The sequence below is a fragment of the Suncus etruscus genome, chromosome 12 (assembly GCF_024139225.1).
Source record: "Suncus etruscus isolate mSunEtr1 chromosome 12, mSunEtr1.pri.cur, whole genome shotgun sequence".
Lineage (NCBI taxonomy): Eukaryota > Metazoa > Chordata > Mammalia > Eulipotyphla > Soricidae > Suncus > Suncus etruscus.
The window spans coordinates 10631491-10648234 of NC_064859.1; the positions used below are offsets into that span (position 1 = coordinate 10631491).

General features: G+C 58.3%; 4 protein-coding genes and 1 non-coding gene across 5 annotated transcripts; 3 read left to right on the top strand and 2 right to left on the bottom strand.

Moving 5' to 3' along the window:
* Window positions 1-520: 520 nt before the first annotated feature.
* On the top strand, window positions 521-7608 carry CCDC142 (coiled-coil domain containing 142). The gene is made up of 9 exons (XM_049784349.1): window positions 521-1454; window positions 1608-1694; window positions 1786-1932; window positions 2039-2169; window positions 2241-2354; window positions 6001-6115; window positions 6318-6495; window positions 6606-6805; window positions 6896-7608. The coding sequence occupies exons 1-9, from the start codon at window positions 521-523 to the stop codon at window positions 7150-7152; spliced, it is 2163 nt and encodes a 720-aa protein (XP_049640306.1). The 3' UTR covers window positions 7153-7608.
* Window positions 5799-5902, bottom strand: LOC126024922 (small nucleolar RNA U13). Its single transcript, XR_007500999.1, has one exon. It is a non-coding gene; the product is annotated as a small nucleolar RNA U13 (small nucleolar RNA).
* Window positions 7609-8008: 400 nt separating the features above from the next.
* MRPL53 (mitochondrial ribosomal protein L53) lies at window positions 8009-8562 on the top strand. The gene is made up of 3 exons (XM_049784383.1): window positions 8009-8107; window positions 8197-8309; window positions 8397-8562. The coding sequence occupies exons 1-3, from the start codon at window positions 8016-8018 to the stop codon at window positions 8540-8542; spliced, it is 351 nt and encodes a 116-aa protein (XP_049640340.1). The 5' UTR covers window positions 8009-8015; the 3' UTR covers window positions 8543-8562.
* Window positions 8563-10304: 1742 nt separating this feature from the next.
* On the top strand, window positions 10305-13909 carry MOGS (mannosyl-oligosaccharide glucosidase). Its single transcript, XM_049784343.1, has 4 exons — window positions 10305-10375; window positions 10470-10696; window positions 11197-11393; window positions 11982-13909. The coding sequence occupies exons 1-4, from the start codon at window positions 10342-10344 to the stop codon at window positions 13723-13725; spliced, it is 2202 nt and encodes a 733-aa protein (XP_049640300.1). The 5' UTR covers window positions 10305-10341; the 3' UTR covers window positions 13726-13909.
* Window positions 13910-14066: 157 nt separating this feature from the next.
* WBP1 (WW domain binding protein 1) lies at window positions 14067-16099 on the bottom strand. Its single transcript, XM_049785029.1, is given in 8 exon segments — window positions 14067-14671; window positions 14674-14714; window positions 14877-15053; window positions 15142-15244; window positions 15294-15298; window positions 15614-15665; window positions 15667-15704; window positions 16030-16099. Coding segments are annotated over 8 exon segments (897 nt in total). The 3' UTR covers window positions 14067-14260.
* Between the last annotated feature and the right edge of the window lie 645 nt (window positions 16100-16744).

Consider the following 16744-nt stretch of genomic DNA (forward strand, 5'->3'; position numbering starts at 1 on the left):
ATATCCAGGAACTGGGATAAACGCCTTGTATGTTCTGGGCCCCTGCAGTATCCCTGCCACTACGTTTTCTCTAGCATTGCAGGGTATATTCCTGGGGCTGGAGCTAGCCTTGGTGATGATCCCCAGCACCTCAAGGACCAAGCAGCACTATATCCTGAGATGCTTGGGAGCCCCCCAATACATATACACATAGACGCGCACACACATTTTTCTATATGTGCCATTCTGTTCACACAGGCTCACTTAGCCTGATCCGCCCCGGAGTCTTAGGACTCAGCGCCCCCTCCTGTCGACTGTGACCCGAAGGAGAAAGAGAATTTCGGGGAGCATCCTGGATCTGCGTCAGGGCAGGACCAAGAAGGCAGCCAGCCATCTTTGTTAAGGGCACAGGCTCGGGTTACGGAGCGCTAGAGGTTCCAAGAAAGTCCCGGAGCTGCCCAGGTAGACGCCGCTGGCCTGGGGCCGAAGCCGGGCGGGGGCCCTGGCAGCCGTTGGCAGAGTTAGGCCGGTCCCCGGCTCGATGGCCCAGGCGGGACGCGCAGGGGAGCTGCCCCCGATCGTCCCCACGCGCCGCAGCACTGGGGAGGAGCCGTGGCAGGCAGAGCCGGAGGTCTGGAGCGGGCGAGAGCCGCGGGGTGCAGCGGGGAGCCTCCCGTGCGTGAAGCCGGGGCCCGGCGGAGCCCCAGCGGCGGTGCCGACCGCGGGCGGCCCGATCCCTCCGGCGCTGATGCGGCTCCGCCGCGAATTGCTGCGATTGCTCCGCGAGCGGGAGCAGCTCCTGCGGGCCCGGGACTGCGCCCGCCGCTTGCAGGCCACCGCCCGCCTCCTGCAGACACCGAGCCCCGGCCCGTGGCTCCGGCTGAGCCGCGACTTGCTCGCCCCGGCCGCCCGGGAGCCGGTGCCGAGGAGAGCCGGGCCCCGGGAGGCGCCGGCGTCCCTGCTCCCGGCCCGCCCCGGCGCACTGGCCGCCCGGCGCCTGGAGGCTGCCCTGGAGGCGCAGCTGCGGGCCCTGGGCCGGGAGCCCGCCAGCCCCGCGCTGTCGTCGCGGCTCGCCGACGTGCTGGAAGCTCTCCCGGCCTTGCAGCGGCTGCAGGCGAGAGCCTGTGCCCACGTGCCGGGGGCCCCGCGCCCCTTCCCCGCCGCCCGGGTGCTGCGCCTCCTGACGGCCGAGCGGGGGTGCCAGCTGGCGGGCCGGCTGCAGCTGCAAGCGCTCCCGAGCTCGGCCGTGCGGGACCAGTTGAGGACGATGTGCCGAGAGGAGCGGGAGCTGCTGCCCGGGCTGCTGGGGCTGCTGGGGGGCGGGCAGGGCCCTGGACTGGGCGGGGCAGGCGCGCTCTGGAGCCAGTACTGGACCTTGCTGTGGGCCGCCTGTGTTCGGAGTCTGCGCCTCCACCTGGGGCCCTGGAGCGACCCCCGGGCAGCCGCGCACCAGCTGAGTCAGGCACCGGGCCAGGGTAAGAGCTAGCGGGGACCAAGGGGGACCCTTAGGTCGGACCCCACTCTCCCTCTGCTGCACCTGAGTGCCGTGGATGTGGGTGCACGGGTCTGCAGGCTCTCCATGAATGCTCAGAGACCCCCCTTTCTCAGTGAGCCCTGTCCCCCACTAGCCCCGCTGCCCCCCGAGTGTGAGAAGGAGCTGGCCCGTCTGTGTCGCTGCCTGTGGCGACAGTGTCTGATCTGGGACTGGGACCAAGGTGAGATGGGAGGGCCGCGGGTACTACGCAAGCACCCTGCGCTACTTGCCCCTGGGGCTCCTTCCACACCCCGCGCTCTGGCCCTTCACAGGCTTCTGCCGAGTCCTGGGATCTGCTCGCGATGACAGAGCCCTTTCCTCCTCGGCCCACACGGCAAACCTCTGGAAGCTGCTCTTCGCCCCACTCTCGGATGCTATCCAAGAAGACAGGACAGACCCCGTGCTCAGTGGACTTACTGGTGAGGTGTGGGGCCAGAGGATCCCAGCATTTCAGGGTGCCCTCTATTCCTTCCTTGCGATCCTACCTCCCACCACAGTGGCTTTGAACTACTCTGTCCTATCCAGGCCCCTGGCCCCTGGCCCTGGGCCTATGCACCCTGCAGTCCACATCACTTTGGTTTGGGAGCCGAGCTAGGCAGCATCTGGCCGCGTGGGCGCCTGGTTCTTTTCTGCTTCTGACCCAGAGGGACTTACCGGTGAGTAGTCAGGGAGTGGGGGAAGAAGGCCTGGAGCGGGACTCAGGCCTCACTCGCTCTCTCTGCCAAAGCCCCTGTTTCAAGAAGTAGTAGCCCTGTGTGGATTGGTTTCCGAGGGGAGCTGGGCCCTGGACATGGATCGGCAGCTGGGGGAGCAGATCCAGAGACTGGCCACACACATCCAGGTGAGGGTTGCATCAGGCCAGACAATGGTACCTTGTGTAGTTGGGGGTAAGAGGCCTCCCAAAAGGTGCTCAGGAGGGCAGAGGTCCCTCCTGAATCCTCAGCCAGCTGCTCAGCACAAGGATCTAGAGGTGCTGTGCTGGGGCTTCCTGGGGCCACCCTTATGGTGTAGGGAACCCATGTGGTGGATAGGCGCACGCCAGGACCTGGTACCTGATGGGCGTGCACCCTACCCACTGTACGGCATCTCTAGCTGTGACAGTGGCTTTTTTTTTAATTAATATTTTTGTTTCGAGGCTACACCCAGCCATACTCAGGGTTACTCCTGGCTCTGCGGTCAGGGATCACTTCTGGCGAGGCTCAGGGACTATATGTGGTGACAGGATCTAATCCCAGTTGGCTACATGCATGGCTACATGCCCCACTGCCCACCTCTCCAGTTCCCTGTAGTGGCACTGTAAGATGCAGCTCTGTGCCTGTCTCTGGAGTTGCTGATGCAGCTGGGAGTATCCTTAGAGTTCTTGTTCAATTTGTTAAATTGATCATTTTGGACTCTGCTTTTGGGAAGTTTCAAATAAATACAAGACATGTACAAAAGTAGAGAGGAATATAGTGGACTGTTGCTGCATTATCCCATCACTCTGGTTTTGACTAAGCGACAACTTCTGGAGGTGCTCAGGAGATTGTATGGGATGACAAGGATCAAATTCAGGTCAGCCACATGCAAGCCAAGCACCCTACTACTGTACAGTCTCTCTGGCCTCCAATTTTCTTTGGATGTTTGCCCCCTCTCAGATTCATTTTGTGCTAACAAGCTCTAATCTGCATTGCCTAGATCAGTGATGGCTAACCTTTTTGAGCCCGCGTGCCCAAACTGCCGCACAAAACCAAAGAATTTCCTCAAAAATGACAGCATGTCAATTAAACCTTAATAACAAGATTGTAGTATCTAAAAACTATTGCGGACTTTCCCGTGTGACAGCTGCAAGGCCTTCATGTGCCACGGTTGGCACATGTGCCATTGGTTCGCCATTGAGGGCCTTGATCCATGCTTTCTTTAGGGAGCACAGAGTGGTAATAGTCCAATTCAGTCATGCCTTCTTCATGTATTAATTGGGATACATCTTTGCCTGCGCTAGGCTATGATGGACTGCGGTTCGATCCCCTGGCATCCCATATGGTCCCCCAAGCCAGGAGTGATTTCTGAGCGCATAGCCAGGAGTAACCCCTGAGCGTCATAGAATATGATCCAAAAACCGAAAAAAAAAATCGCTCTGGCCAGCTCGAGGGGACCATATGGGGTACCAGGATTCGAACCACTGTCAGTCCTAGGTCAGCCGCTTGCAAGGCAAAAACCCCTACCACTGTGCTAGCTCTATCCCCTACTTACTAGGTTTTGATAAAGTATTTATTTTCTTAGATAAGTATTTTTATTAAAGTGATAGCATGTACGGAGTGGAAATGTTAAACAGGCTAACCTGGCTGTAATCTGTAGGAACACATGATCCTCTGAACATCCACTGCCTTGGTGGCACTCAAGAATCCTTAGGGGTTGTGAGATTTGGGGCATCGGTTATGGGAATGTCGCACTGGTGAAGGGGGGTGTTCTTTATATGACTGAAACCCAACTACAATCATGTCTGTAAACAAATTGTAAATAAAGACATTAATAAAGAAAAAAAAGAATTCTCAGGGGCCAGGAAGTATCACATTCTCGAGCCCTCATTCAATTGCTCACTTAGTGCTCCTCCTCCCCCCCACTGCTTGGAAGACTCCCCCCCCCCCCAAATGGCAGGGTATTTCCCAAGATTTCTAATGATAAGCTGGTGCAATAGTACAGGGGGTAGAATACTTGCCTTGTGTGCAACCAACCCAGGGTGGGTCCCTGGCACCTCATATGGCCCTTTAAGCATTGCCAGTAATGACTCCTGAGCATCGAGCCAGGAGTAAGCCCTAGCATGACTGGGTATGGCCTCAAATATAAAACAAAAAAACAAACAAACAAACAAAAAAAAAAACAAAAACTTCTAGTAATGGGGCTGGAGCATAACAGTGTGTGAGGTGCTTGCTTTGCATGTGACCAACCTGGGTTCCGTCCCTAGCACCACTTATAGCTTCTTGAGCCCTGCCAGGACTGATCCCTGAGCACCACTGGATGTGGGCCCAAAAGACTTCTAATGAGGAAATTGCACTTTAACTGCAACCCCACTTCTCCCTTCCTCCCTGTTATCTATCCCTCAGCTTGATATGTGTTGCACAGTGTAATCATTATATACTCTTGGAAGTTTTCTTCTCAATTTATGAATCAAACCATTATACTTCTATTGAAAATTCCTTCCATTCCGCAGAGTTCTTTTTCGTTGCTGTTTGTGGTTTTTTTTTTTTTGGGGGGGGGCAGTATTCAGGGCTGACTCCTGGCTTTGACTGGCATTGCCCACAGATGAGAGGTCCCAAGTGTCCACCTTGTATCTGCTCAGTAAAGAACTTCCTTCGAGCAGATATCACTGATGATGAAAGGGCAGCTGCCTCTATCAGAAGGAAGCAGGAAGGAAGAAGTTTAAACTAAGATGGGCTGTTGAAGGCTATGTACCAGGAGCTGCACTGGTTATTTCTGCTCCAGGGTTCTTTCAACCCAGCCTCTTCTCAGCAGGTTCAAAGACATCCAGTCTCCACTTCATCTCTCCAGAGTTGTCGCCACATACCCCATCTTCTGCAGTTCCTCGGCTCTAAGATGGGTAGTAGAGCTAACCTTTTTGTGTGTGTGGGCTTATCGCTCCTCTATCCAAACCTATCAAAAAAAGTAAACACAAAACTCATAAACTAAAACAAGCCCATGTAGGGACCTTGCCTTGTTTTCTGGGCTACAATGCTCTGAAGAATGGAAGGGAACTTGCCAAAAAAAAAAAAAAATCAGTGTAAGGGCATCCCAAAGGTTTTTGAAGAGTCAGAGTGATAGTACAGCGGTGTAGCCAACCTGGCATTCCACATTGTTCCCCAAGCCCCCCCCCTCCCCATCAGGAGTCATTCCTGAGGTCAGAGTCAAGAGTAACCCCTGAGCATCACAATTGAGACCCAAAAACCCAAGGGTATCACTCTCCTCTTTTCCTCCTCTTCTTCTTCCTCTTTCTCACTCTCTCTCTCTCTCCCCCTCCCCCAATTCCTTGGGCAAACCCAATAAAAACTGGTATGTCCCTCAGAAAATGCCTAAGCCCCAAAACACTGCACCTAACCCTCTTTGGGTTTTTTTTTTTTTTTGGTTTTTGGGCCACACCCGGCGGTGCTCAGGGCTTACTCCTGGCTGTCTGCTCAGAAATAGCTCCTGGCAGGCACGGGGGACCATATGGGACACCGGGATTCGAACCAACCACCTTTGGTCCTGGATCGGCTGCTTGCAAGGCAAACGCCGATGTGCTATCTCTCCGGGCCCGGGTTTTTTTTTTTTTAAATGTCAGAAGGGTCGTGCCCACATGTTGTAACAAGGTTGAAGGGAGGCATATATCATACAGGCGTGTGAAAACCCGATCATCATGCTTATGAACCGGGAAAGGATTCTCTTTGGGTTTTTTAAGGATATAAGGTTTAAACACACAGCTAGAGATCTTGACAGCCCACCGATACACACCTTCCACATTCTCCCTATCTCCACAGCTCCTGCCAGAACAGTGGGGAGACCTGTTCTTTGGGGAATGCAAGAAGCAAACAGCACAGGGCCTTGACATGTACATGCCTCGGGGTCGGTACTGGCGTGGTCAGCTCCGCCCAGGTAACTCCCATTCCAGCCTTTCCTTCCAGTGTCCCCAGGAACTAACAGGGTTCCTGACCCCTCCAAAGTCTACTCCTCTTCTGTCTCCATCCGTGTAGTCACTTTCTAGACCTCCTCTGCTTCTGAAATCTCACCACCTTCCCGAGCACACGCTGTTAGGGGCTTCTGGGCTTCATAACCTGTCCTTCTCTCGTCACTCCAGAATTGCCCAGCATTCCTAGCGAGTATGCAGGGCTGGTGGTCCGCACTGTTCTGGAGCCCGTGTTGCAAGGCCTACAGGGATTGCCAACCCAAGCCCAGGCTCCCAGCCTTGGCCAGGCGCTGACAGCCATCCTGGGTGCCTGGCTTGATCACATCCTCACCCAGGAGATCCGGTTCAGGTGGGGAGCTATGGAGGCAGTAGTTGGGGTTTGACTGGAATCAGAAAAGGTGAAAAGTGAAAGAGGTTGGAGGCTTAATTGGTAGGGCTACACTGTACTTTGGCTTTCAGCTTGCAGGGAGCGCTGCAGCTCAGGCAGGACTTTGGAGTGGTCCAGGAGTTGCTAGAGGAGCAGCGCTGGGGCCTATCTCCTGAACTTAGGCAGACTCTGCTCACGCTCAGCATCTTCCAGAGGCTGGATGGGGCCCTGCTGTGTCTGTTGCAGCAGCCATTGCCCAAGGCCCGTGGACCCAGGAGGCCTCTCTGCTGCTGTGAGTTATTTCCCTCTCTATGCTAGGTATCCTAGCACCCCAGTCTTGTCATCCCCTTCCTCAATTCCTTCAACCCCAATGCCTTACCAGGTGCATGCAATGAAGTCCAGACCCTGGAAATGACCAGCAGCAATCTCAACAGCCTGGAGAGCTTGGAGCCCCCTCTTCGACCTGGAGTGACCCCAACCCAGACAGTTCAGATGCTAAACACATTGCGGGGTGGGAGGCCAAACCCTGAGGCTTACCTGGTGGGAAATCAGGAAGCCTGGCTTGCCCTGAGACTGAACCAGCGCTCTCGCTGGCACTTGCTTTTTCTTTTCTGCCTGGGGATCAGTCCCGAAACATAAGGAACCTACCTGATCAGGAATGTGAGCTCCCCGTTTCTGGCTGGTAAGCGCAGGTATTTGGGAAAACAAACAAACAAACAAACCTATATTTGAGAGCTGGGAAGAAAGCATACCCGAGGTCCACAAACTACACAGGGCTTGACTTTAAAGATCACCCCAGCGTGTGGAATCCAGAGTAAAAGGCAAACTTCGGCCTGTAACAAGGAGGTCAGCACCCCTGGGACACTCATGCGTACATCGGATAAATCTCAGGGCGGAGCCTGGAAGGAAGAGCTAGATTCCAGGAGGGGCGCTTACAGGGTTCAAGCCTTTGGAAAAAGGAAGGAGAAAAAGACAGCCTAGCAGCCACTTTTCAAATCCTAGGAGCTAGGTAGAGTGTCCCTTAGAAACTCGTTAGTGCAACAGGCATTTTGATATCCAGGTCAGTCCCAAAGCCTGGACCCTGCACTCCCTCTCCTAGTCTGAGTCATTTAAGAATATTGGGCTGAAGGGCGATCGATCGTGTTACTTCTACAGCTCTTCCCTTAAGAAAGGGCACACCAGAGCGCAGAAGGGGCCTCCATCTTTAGTGTGCAAAGGGCTTCTTTTTGCATTTTTGATCTTCTCTCTCCCCGTGGCCCAAGCTGCCTATCCATGAGAGGAAGTATTAACTGATAACTGATCCTTTACTTCGGGCTGATCCTTTCCACCGTGGGCGAAGAGCATCGCGCTCCGGCCGGCCGGCCGGCCAGCTGTGGCTCTGCACCCGGGGTCAGCCCAGGCAGGCGCGCGGCTGGAGTGCAGCCGGAAGAGCACGCCCCACCAGCTGTGCCGAAACGTCACTTCTGCCCGGCGCGCGAGTGCTTCCGGGGGCGAAGGTCATCATGGCGGCCTCCTTGGCTCGGCTCGGGCTCCGGCCCGTCAAGCAGGTCCGGGTGCAGTTCTGCCCCTTCGAGAAGAACGTGGAGTCGACGAGGTGCGCGGGCGCGGGCGGGGGCTCGGGGGGCGCCTTGCGGGGGGCGCGGGTCCCCACGAGCGAGCTTGCCCCCGCACCCCTTCCCGCAGGGCCTTCCTGCAGGCGCTGAGCAGCGACAAGGTGCGCGCCACCAACCTCAACTGCGCGGTGACGGCGGACGTGCGGCACGACGGCTCGGAGCCCTGCGTGGACGTGCTGTTCGGTGGGCGCGGCTGCGGGCGGGCGGGGAGGGGGCAGGCGGGCGCGGGCGGGGCGCTGACCCTCTGCTTCTCCCCATCCCAACCTCCAGGAGACGGCCACCGCCTGGTCCTGCGCGGCGCCCACCTCACCGCCCAGGAGATGCTCAGCGCCTTCGCCGCGCACATCCAGGCCAGGGCCGCGGCCGCCGCGGCGGGCAGCGACGACAGCAAGCAGGGCGCCGGGGCCGGGCGCTGACGGGCAGCGGGGCGCCGGCCAGCCCGCCCTCCCGCCCGCCCCTCGACTCCCTGGGGGAGCCCCGGGAGTAGCAGACCACGCACGGCCTCTAGGACTCCAATGCAACCAACCGCCGGTTCTGAGAGGAGACCCGATCGGGAAGGGGTCTCGGCATACCTGCTTTTAGTTCACTTTCTTACCCTGCAGTCACAGCTTCTTGAATTGGGCTTCTTCTGTTCCTACTTGGCAGGTTCCCAGTTTTTCCCCCGAGCCCGTTTCCTCCCAGGTAGATCAGTCATGTAACTCCCTGTGTATCATCTGTTCCTCTTGTTTTTTGTTTGTTTGTTTTTTCTCCTGTTCTCTAACATAAAGGTGTATTACTCTTATTCCAGTTTTTCTTCTCTCTCGCTTTCTCTTTTCAATTCTTGGACTTTTTTTTTTTTTTTTTTTACCTCCTTTTGTCCAAGATCAGTGTTTTCCTTTCCTTTTTATTTTTTGGTTTTTGGGTCATACCCGGCAGCGCTCAGAGGTCATTCCTGGCTCTATGTTCAGAAATCGCTCTTGGTAGTCTCGGGGGACCATATGGGATGCCGGGATTTGAACCACCGGCCTTCTGCATGCAAGACAAACGCCTTACCTCCATGTTATCTCTCCAGCCCCGTTCCTTTTTAATACTACTTTTCTGAACCCCTCCGTTTCTTTCTGCTCTAATCTTAATTTCTGTGCAGTGATCAGCTTATTTGCCTACTGTCAGCTTTCTAATTTTCACCATCTCACCATTTCACCATCTGGATAATCTTACAAACTCATAGTTGCCTAATTCCCTGATGTTCCCTTTCCTTTTAATGGCACCACATCTCAGCAACTTGGGCTAGAAACCAGAATGTTGCTCTGGTTTTGTCTTATTTATCACTTTATCTAAAAATCCAATCCAAAGAATCATCCACAACAAAAAACCTTATTTGTGTTTGAAATGTAATTGCATTGAAAATTTGGTTTGGGGGAATGGAAGTTTCTATACTGTTTTCTTTCGCACAAGTAGATCTCTTTAAAACTGGCAGATCTGGGCCAGAGAGATAGCATGGAGGTAGGGCATTTGCCCTGCATGCAGAAGGACGGTCGTTCGAATCCCATAGGGTCCCCTGAGCCTGGCAGGAGCGATTTCTGAGCGTAGAGCCAGGAGTAACCCTTGAGCTCTGCTGGGTGTGACCCCAAAATAAAAAAGAACAAAACACTAATGTTTTCCAGGTGGTAACTAAATAAAATAAACCACAGTGCACGACCCATTCGACCGCGGGAACATTACAGAGGCTTAGGTCGGCTGGGAGAGGCGGGGACACGCACCCAACCCGACCTGACCCAGGCCCGCGCATGCCCAGTGTGGCCCAGCCCGAGCTGCTGGTGGCGCCGGGCGAGGCGGGACTTCCGGCGGGGAGCGGAAGCGAGACGCGGCTGACACTTCCGCGGTCCTGCGCGCGCGTCCGGCTCGATCGGCGCCGGCATGGCCCGGGCGGAGCGGCGGCGCCGGGGCCCGGCCGCGGACGGCGCCCGGATGGGCGACAAGCGCGCGGGGCCCCGCGCGGCGGGGCGGCGGGGCTCGGGGTGGCCCCGGGACGGCGGCGGTGGCGGCGGCGGGGGCGGGGCTGGCCGGGCTGCTGCTGCTCGGCCTGGCGGGCTACGGGCTGCTCGGCCGCCACCTGGCCTGGCGCCGCGCCGTCTCGCTGCACCCCGCGCCCCCCGCGCTGCCCCCCGGCCCGGCCGGCCCCGCCGCGGCCCCCGACCTCTTCTGGGGCACCTACCGGCCGCACGTCTACTTCGGCATGAAGACTCGCAGCGCCCGGCCCCTGCTCGCCGGTAGATGCCCGGCCCGGAGTGGACGGAGGCGGGAGGCCTGCTGGGGGGGAACTCGGGGGGACCGCGCCCCGTTCACCGACGCTCTTGTCCCCAGGACTGATGTGGGCGCTGCAGGGCGCCGCCCCGGGGACCCTCCGGCTCAGGCACACGTGCGAGCAGGGAGACGGCGTGGGCCCCTACGGCTGGGAGTTGCACGACGGCCTCTCCTTCGGGCGGCAGCACATCCGAGACGGGGCTCTGAGGCTCACCACCGAGTTCGTCAAGAGGCCCGGGGGTCAGCACGGCGGGGACTGGAGCTGGAGAGTGACGGTAGAGCCGCAGGTCAGGGCCTAGGACCCCCTCCTCCTTACAGGATGCTGGTGCTCTTCAATTTGTCTGTCCACACACACACACACACACACACACACACACACCCCGCCTGCTGAGCATCTGGAGGGAGGCCTACTTTGAACCCCGCCACCACACGGAGTCGTTTCTGATCACCTGTGGGTGGAATTCGCACCCCCACCCACGACAAAATTCCTGACCTGTCCCATCAGTCCCATCTGCCTCATGTCTGTTTGTTAAGGTGAAGATTGCAAAGCACCCAACTCACAGGCGTACATGCACATGATGTGAAATGATGTGTGTGAAGCTCTTGGCAGACGGCCCAGCACAGCGCTCTGCTCTGCTGCATCCAGAGAAGCCTGTGGGAACTGTCCTGGGCACTGCCCTGCCTGGCTTACCACGTGGCTGCCACCTGGTGCCCTCTCCTCACAGAGGAGGCTGGTTCGCCAGAGAAACAGCCTAATAGTATGTTTCTTCCCATTTCTGTCACCCAGGCCTCTCGGAATTCTTCCCTCCCTCTGGTCTCCCTGTTCTTCTACGTGGTGACAGACGGCCAGGAAGCCCTGCAGCCAGAGGCTGGGGCTCCTGGACAGGTGAAGTACATTAGTGGGCACAGCAGTGAGCTTGGTGACTTCCGCTTCCAGCTTCTGGCACCAACCAGTCCCGGGAAATCTACTCCCAAGCACAGCAGGTAAATGGGGGAAGAGGGTGTGGGGTGCTGGGGTGAGGTGGCGAAGATGCTGACTCAACCCAGCTTCTGTCTCCCCGCTCGCTACCCTCTCTCCATCAGTCATTTCAATTCTGACCAGGATCTTCCCTTCCTGATCACCTCCGTTTCATTACCATCTCCATCATTTACCCTGGCAGATTACTTTTTTTTTGTTTTGTTTTTGTTTTTGGGTCACACCCGGCAGTGCTCAGGGGTTATTCCTGGCTGCAGGCTCAGAAATTGCTCCTGGCAGGCACGGGGGACCATATGGGACGCTGGGATTCGATTCGAACCGATGACCTCCTGCATGAAAGGCAAACGCTTTACCTCCATGCTATCTCTCCGGCCCCAGAAGATTACTTTTTTATTTCTCGTTTTGTTTTGGAGCCACACCGGGCAGTGCTCATGCCTTACTCTGGCTCTGTACACAGGATCACTCTTGGTAGTGCTTGGGGAACCATACAGGTGATGGGGATCAAACCTGGGCTGGCCGTGTGCAAAGCAAGAGCCTTACTTGTTGTACTATCACTGAGGCCCCTAATATTGCCTATTTTTCTTCTGCCCTTCAAGCTACAATGTCTTCTGGTCCTCCAACCCAGGACTCCCATTGCTGACAGAGATGGTCGAGAGTCACCTTAATCAGTGGTTTCAGCACCGGCCTCCAGGGGCCTCCCCTGAACGCTACCTTGGCCTGCCAGGATCACTGAAATGGAGCGACAGGGGTTCCCATGGGCCAGAACTGGGGCAAGGGCAGTTCTTGATCCAGCAGGTGACATTGAAGGCCCCCCTTTCTGTGGAGTTTGTGTTTGAGTCTGGCAGTGCCCGGGCAGGAAGCAGCCAGTCCCCGGCACAGCTGGCAGGTGACCACCTGACTCAGGCCCTGGAGGACCGCGCAAACGCCTTCCGGGAGCGCTTTGACAGGACCTTTCAGCTGCAGGAGAAGGGCCTCAGCCCCGAGGAGCAGGCCTTGGGCCGGGCTGCCCTCAGCGGCCTCCTGGGTGGGATCGGCTACTTCTACGGACAAGGCCTGGTGCTGCCCACCATGGGAGCTGAGGGCTCTGAACAGAAGGCAGACCCGGCCCTTTTCCCACCAGCCCCTCTGTTTACTGCTGTGCCCTCCCGCTCCTTCTTCCCACGCGGCTTTCTGTGGGATGAGGGTTTCCACCAGCTGCTAGTGCAGCGTTGGGAGCCACGGCTCACGCGGGAGGCCCTGGGCCACTGGCTGGGGCTGCTCAATGCTGATGGCTGGATCGGGCGAGAGCAGGTGCTAGGGGATGAGGCCCGGGCACGGGTGCCCCCAGAATTCCTGGTGCAACAGGTGGCCCACGCCAACCCCCCAACCCTGCTTCTACCTGTAGCCCACATGCTGGAGCGAGGTGACCCGGATGACCTTGCCTTCCTCCGAAGGGCCTTCCCACGGCTGCGGGCCTGGTTCTCCTGGCTCCATGAGACCCAGGCAGGGCCAGTCCCACTCTCTTACCGCTGGCGGGGCAGGGACCCCGCCTTGCCAACACTGCTGAACCCCAAGACGCTGCCCTCGGGACTAGATGATTATCCCCGGGCTTCACACCCTTCAGCCAGTGAGCGGCACCTGGACCTGCGGTGCTGGATGGCGCTGGGTGCCCAGGTCCTAGCGCGACTGGCAGAGCAGCTGGGAGAGACAGAGGCAGCAGCTGAGCTGGGACCACTGGCCAGGATGTTGACGGCTGAGGAGAGCTTGAAGGAGCTACACTGGGCCCCTGAGTTGGGTGTCTTTGCTGACTTTGGGAACCACACCAAGGCAGTGCAGCTGAGGCCCCGGCCCCCCCAGGGGCTTGTGCGTGTGGTGGGCAGGCCTCATCCTCGTCTGCAGTTTGTGGATGCCTTGGGCTACGTCAGTATTTTCCCCTTCCTCCTTCGACTTCTGGGTCCTGAGTCACCCTATCTTGGGCCTCTGCTGGACGTTCTTGCCGACAGTCGCCATCTCTGGAGCCCTTTCGGCTTGCGCTCCATGGCCGCCTCCAGCCCCTTTTACGGGCAGCCCAATTCTGAGCATGACCCGCCCTACTGGCGGGGCGCCGTGTGGCTCAATATCAACTACCTGGCCTTGGGTGCTCTGCAGCACTATGGGCACCTGGCGGGCCCCCACCAGGCCCAGGCCACTAAGCTGCACCGTAAGCTCCGGGCCAATGTGGTGGGCAACGTGTGGCGGCAGTACCAGGCTACAGGGTTCCTGTGGGAGCAGTACAGTGACCGGGACGGGCGAGGCATGGGCTGTCGGCCTTTTGAGGGCTGGACCAGCCTAGTCCTGCTGGCCATGGCTGAAGACTACTGACAAGGGGAGGAGTCAGGCCTGTCTCCCTCTGACTGAAGAGACAAGGCCACCCTGTGGCCACCCCCCCACACCAGGGCTTCAACCCTCCTTTCATCTCAGGTGTCTCCACCTCATCCCATTAGCCCTGGGGTGAATGTGAATCAGAGTCTATTTTTTAAATAAATGGGGAAACTATCTCAGACAACTGCTTTTACCAGCTTTGCCCCTCCCCCCCCAGAAGTCTGCTTAAAGGCCAGGCTTTAGGGCCTGAGTCCTGCCGCTGAGTGGTGTCCTTGCCTAGGGCCCCTTTCTGCCTCACATCCAGTTGGGTGTTTGGTGAGTTGAACTCTGGTCTACCCAAATCACAAGCAGCTGGTTCACGTCTCTTTAATGAGATCAAAGGCTCCTGTGTATGTGCTGAGGGGCTGAGTTCAGAGTTTCCCCCAAACACTGTCCCCTAGCCATCAAGGTGCCAGCACTTTGGGGCAGAATATGGGAGGGCAGGGAGAGGCAGAGAACCCAAGGTGCAGGGTCCAGAATGCCATTCTCCCAGTGCTCACAGAATGTTGTCATCACCAGTTGCCAGCCCCACAGGGGAAACCTGGGGTGTAGGGTCTAGGGGCAGCACACAAGGAGACTGGGTCCCCATGTTGGGTGGGCTGGCATGAGCCGCCTTGAGCGGCTCCCCCTCACTAGAGTCAGGGCAAGGACAGAGTTCGATGCCTGAGTCACCAGTCAGGCGGCGGGAGCGGCAAGACCGGGGTGTGGGGACCAGGCTCCTGCAGACCCCTGGCTCATCCTCCTGATGGGGGGCAGCATGATGAGAGGAGACACCTTCAGAATTGGGTCCCTCACAGTGAGCAGGGCAGCCAGATGCGGAGGAGCGGCAGGTGCAGTCGCAGGCAGTAGTCAAGGGAAAGCCGGGGCTGCGGTGTAAGGAGGGTGGCGGCGTGCCTGGTCGGTGAAACCAACATCTTCATAGGCTGGGGGTTTGAAGGCGCTGAGGAGGCCTGGAAAGGGGGGAGCAGGGTTGGTTGAAGGCAACTGGGGGTCTCTCTCATCAAGGAACAGAAAAAAATGTGTTTTGGCATGTCTGGAAAGGGTACGTTTAAGGGCGACTTCAGGTACTGGAGAGCCCGCTGGTTGTGAGCCCAAAGCTCCAAATCACTCACGAAGGTCAAGCAGTGAACTGGCAGGGGCTGAGCCAGCACCATGGCACGCCCCGTGGTAGGCCAACAAGTTGATCTCCCGCTGCCGCTGCTGTTGCTGCAGTTGGAGTTTGGCTCTGCGATGACGGAAGGCGCAACAACAGCTAAAGAGGATGAGCACAGTCCAGAGGAGCCAGAACCCTGCAGGGGATGAGGAAGGATTACTTTAGATACCTCCCAAATGCAGAGGCGGGTCTTTGAAGTCTGGAAACCCACCGGGGAGACTCACACCACAGCTCATAGTAGTAGGTGCAGCAGCCGCTCTCCCCGCAGCAGTGGCCACTCTCACAGAGGTAGGGCTGGTTATTTATTCCTGGGCACACTTCACGAAGCTGAAAGCAAAGAAACACTCAGAAACAAAGGTGATTCTAGCTGAGACACCAGCTCTCCACCTGCACCCTGCACTGCAAACACGCACACAATCCCACTCCGTGAATCCAGTTTAGCTCAGAGGGCTCTATGGGAAGGAACAGTGGTGCAGAGTGGGGTGTCAAAAACCTGAAGGGCCATCACTTTACGATGGAAGAGAGTCGGGAGACGAGAAGCAAAGAAGGCTGACCCTCGGGCTATTTTCTGTTAAGGAACGGTCTAGCTCCCAAACCGAAACAGCCTTCCTCACCACCCCCCTCCACTCCCCAACTGGATCTTTCTGGCGGGATCTCGGGGATCCTAGGAAAGTGGAGGAGCAGCGGGAGTCCCACAGGATCGCGGTGGGTGATAACGGATGGCACCCAGGGCGCGAACCTGGGTTCCATTCAGCTCTTATCCAAACTGCTCCCTCAAAAGAAGGCGCTGGCGAAGTCGGCCGACAATAGGCACACAAAAACACAGGCCTGCTGCAAGCAAAGGGAGATTCCCTGGGGCCTCGCTGCGCCTCTAGTCGCTGGAGCCACGACTGGGAGGTGGGGGTGGGGTTTCTAGAAAGCGGCTGGAAGGAAGGCCAGCAGCATCTGCCCTACGAAGTTCAGACAAAGAGCAGAAGGGATGCATCTAGGAACCTCACCTCGCCTCACCTGCCCTAGACTCCCCCAAGTGCCTCCGCACCCCCACCCAAACGAAAGGGGAAGGGGCTAGAAAGAAAAGGCTGTCGTGCAGGCTTCGGGAGCGGACGGGATACCTGCTGTTGCAGCACTCGGAGTGCCCCCCCAGGCCTCTTCGCTGCCGTTCCCGCCGCCGGCCCGCGCCATGCCTCCACCTACAGTCCCCGGAGGGCCGCGGCCTCCGCCACCGCCAGCCGCCCCGCCCCTGCCACCTCCGCCGCCACCGCCACCGGCCCTGCCCGGCCCATCTTCGCTGCCGCCATCACTCCGCGGCCCGAGCCTCCATCTGGGCAGCGCGCTGCCAACTGGGACCGGCGGCGCCGCTCCGCCAGTCAGCGCGGCCCTCCGCCGGGCGCGCCAATCAGGGGAGCCCGGAGGCCGCTCCCGGCGCCAATGGGCAGCGGCGCCGCAGCCGCTCTCCCGGGCTCGAGCCGCACAAAGAACGGGGCCAGGCCCGGCCCAGCACCGTGACTGACAGCGCCGCGCGCCAACGAGGACGACGCGCCGGCTCGACGCCACCGGCCAATGGCCGGCCCGGAGGAGAGCCGAGCGTCTGCGGATTGGCTCGGAGCCTGCTCGGGGGGACGCCGGCCGCGGCCTCTCGGAGACCGGCCCAGTCCTCTGGGGGCCGGCGGTGCGGGGTGGGGGCCGAGTGAGTGCCTGGCCCGTCCAGCCCCCGCGCCCCAAGTCCGCACGAGTCGAGGCGCCGGATGACGTTTAATGGGTGGGCGGACACTACGATACGTTAGAAGGGCAGGGAGAGGCCGCGCGGCGGAGTCCAGCGCGGCGGCC

Bases quoted from the DNA above. Each gene is read 5' to 3' on its own strand.
- CCDC142 (XM_049784349.1), top strand. From the start codon at position 521: ATGGCCCAGGCGGGACGCGCAGGGGAGCTGCCCCCGATCGTCCCCACG. The intron at 2,355-6,000 runs GTGAGGGTTGCA...CTATCTCCACAG, and splicing joins GACTGGCCACACACATCCAG to CTCCTGCCAGAACAGTGGGG. The intron at 6,116-6,317 runs GTAACTCCCATT...TCGTCACTCCAG, and splicing joins GCGTGGTCAGCTCCGCCCAG to AATTGCCCAGCATTCCTAGC.
- MRPL53 (XM_049784383.1), top strand. From the start codon at position 8,016: ATGGCGGCCTCCTTGGCTCGGCTCGGGCTCCGGCCCGTCAAGCAGGTC. The intron at 8,108-8,196 runs GTGCGCGGGCGC...CCCTTCCCGCAG, and splicing joins AAGAACGTGGAGTCGACGAG to GGCCTTCCTGCAGGCGCTGA. The intron at 8,310-8,396 runs GTGGGCGCGGCT...CCCAACCTCCAG, and splicing joins CTGCGTGGACGTGCTGTTCG to GAGACGGCCACCGCCTGGTC.
- MOGS (XM_049784343.1), top strand. From the start codon at position 10,342: ATGAAGACTCGCAGCGCCCGGCCCCTGCTCGCCG. The intron at 10,697-11,196 runs GTCAGGGCCTAG...TCTGTCACCCAG, and splicing joins GAGTGACGGTAGAGCCGCAG to GCCTCTCGGAATTCTTCCCT. The intron at 11,394-11,981 runs GTAAATGGGGGA...CTGCCCTTCAAG, and splicing joins TCTACTCCCAAGCACAGCAG to CTACAATGTCTTCTGGTCCT.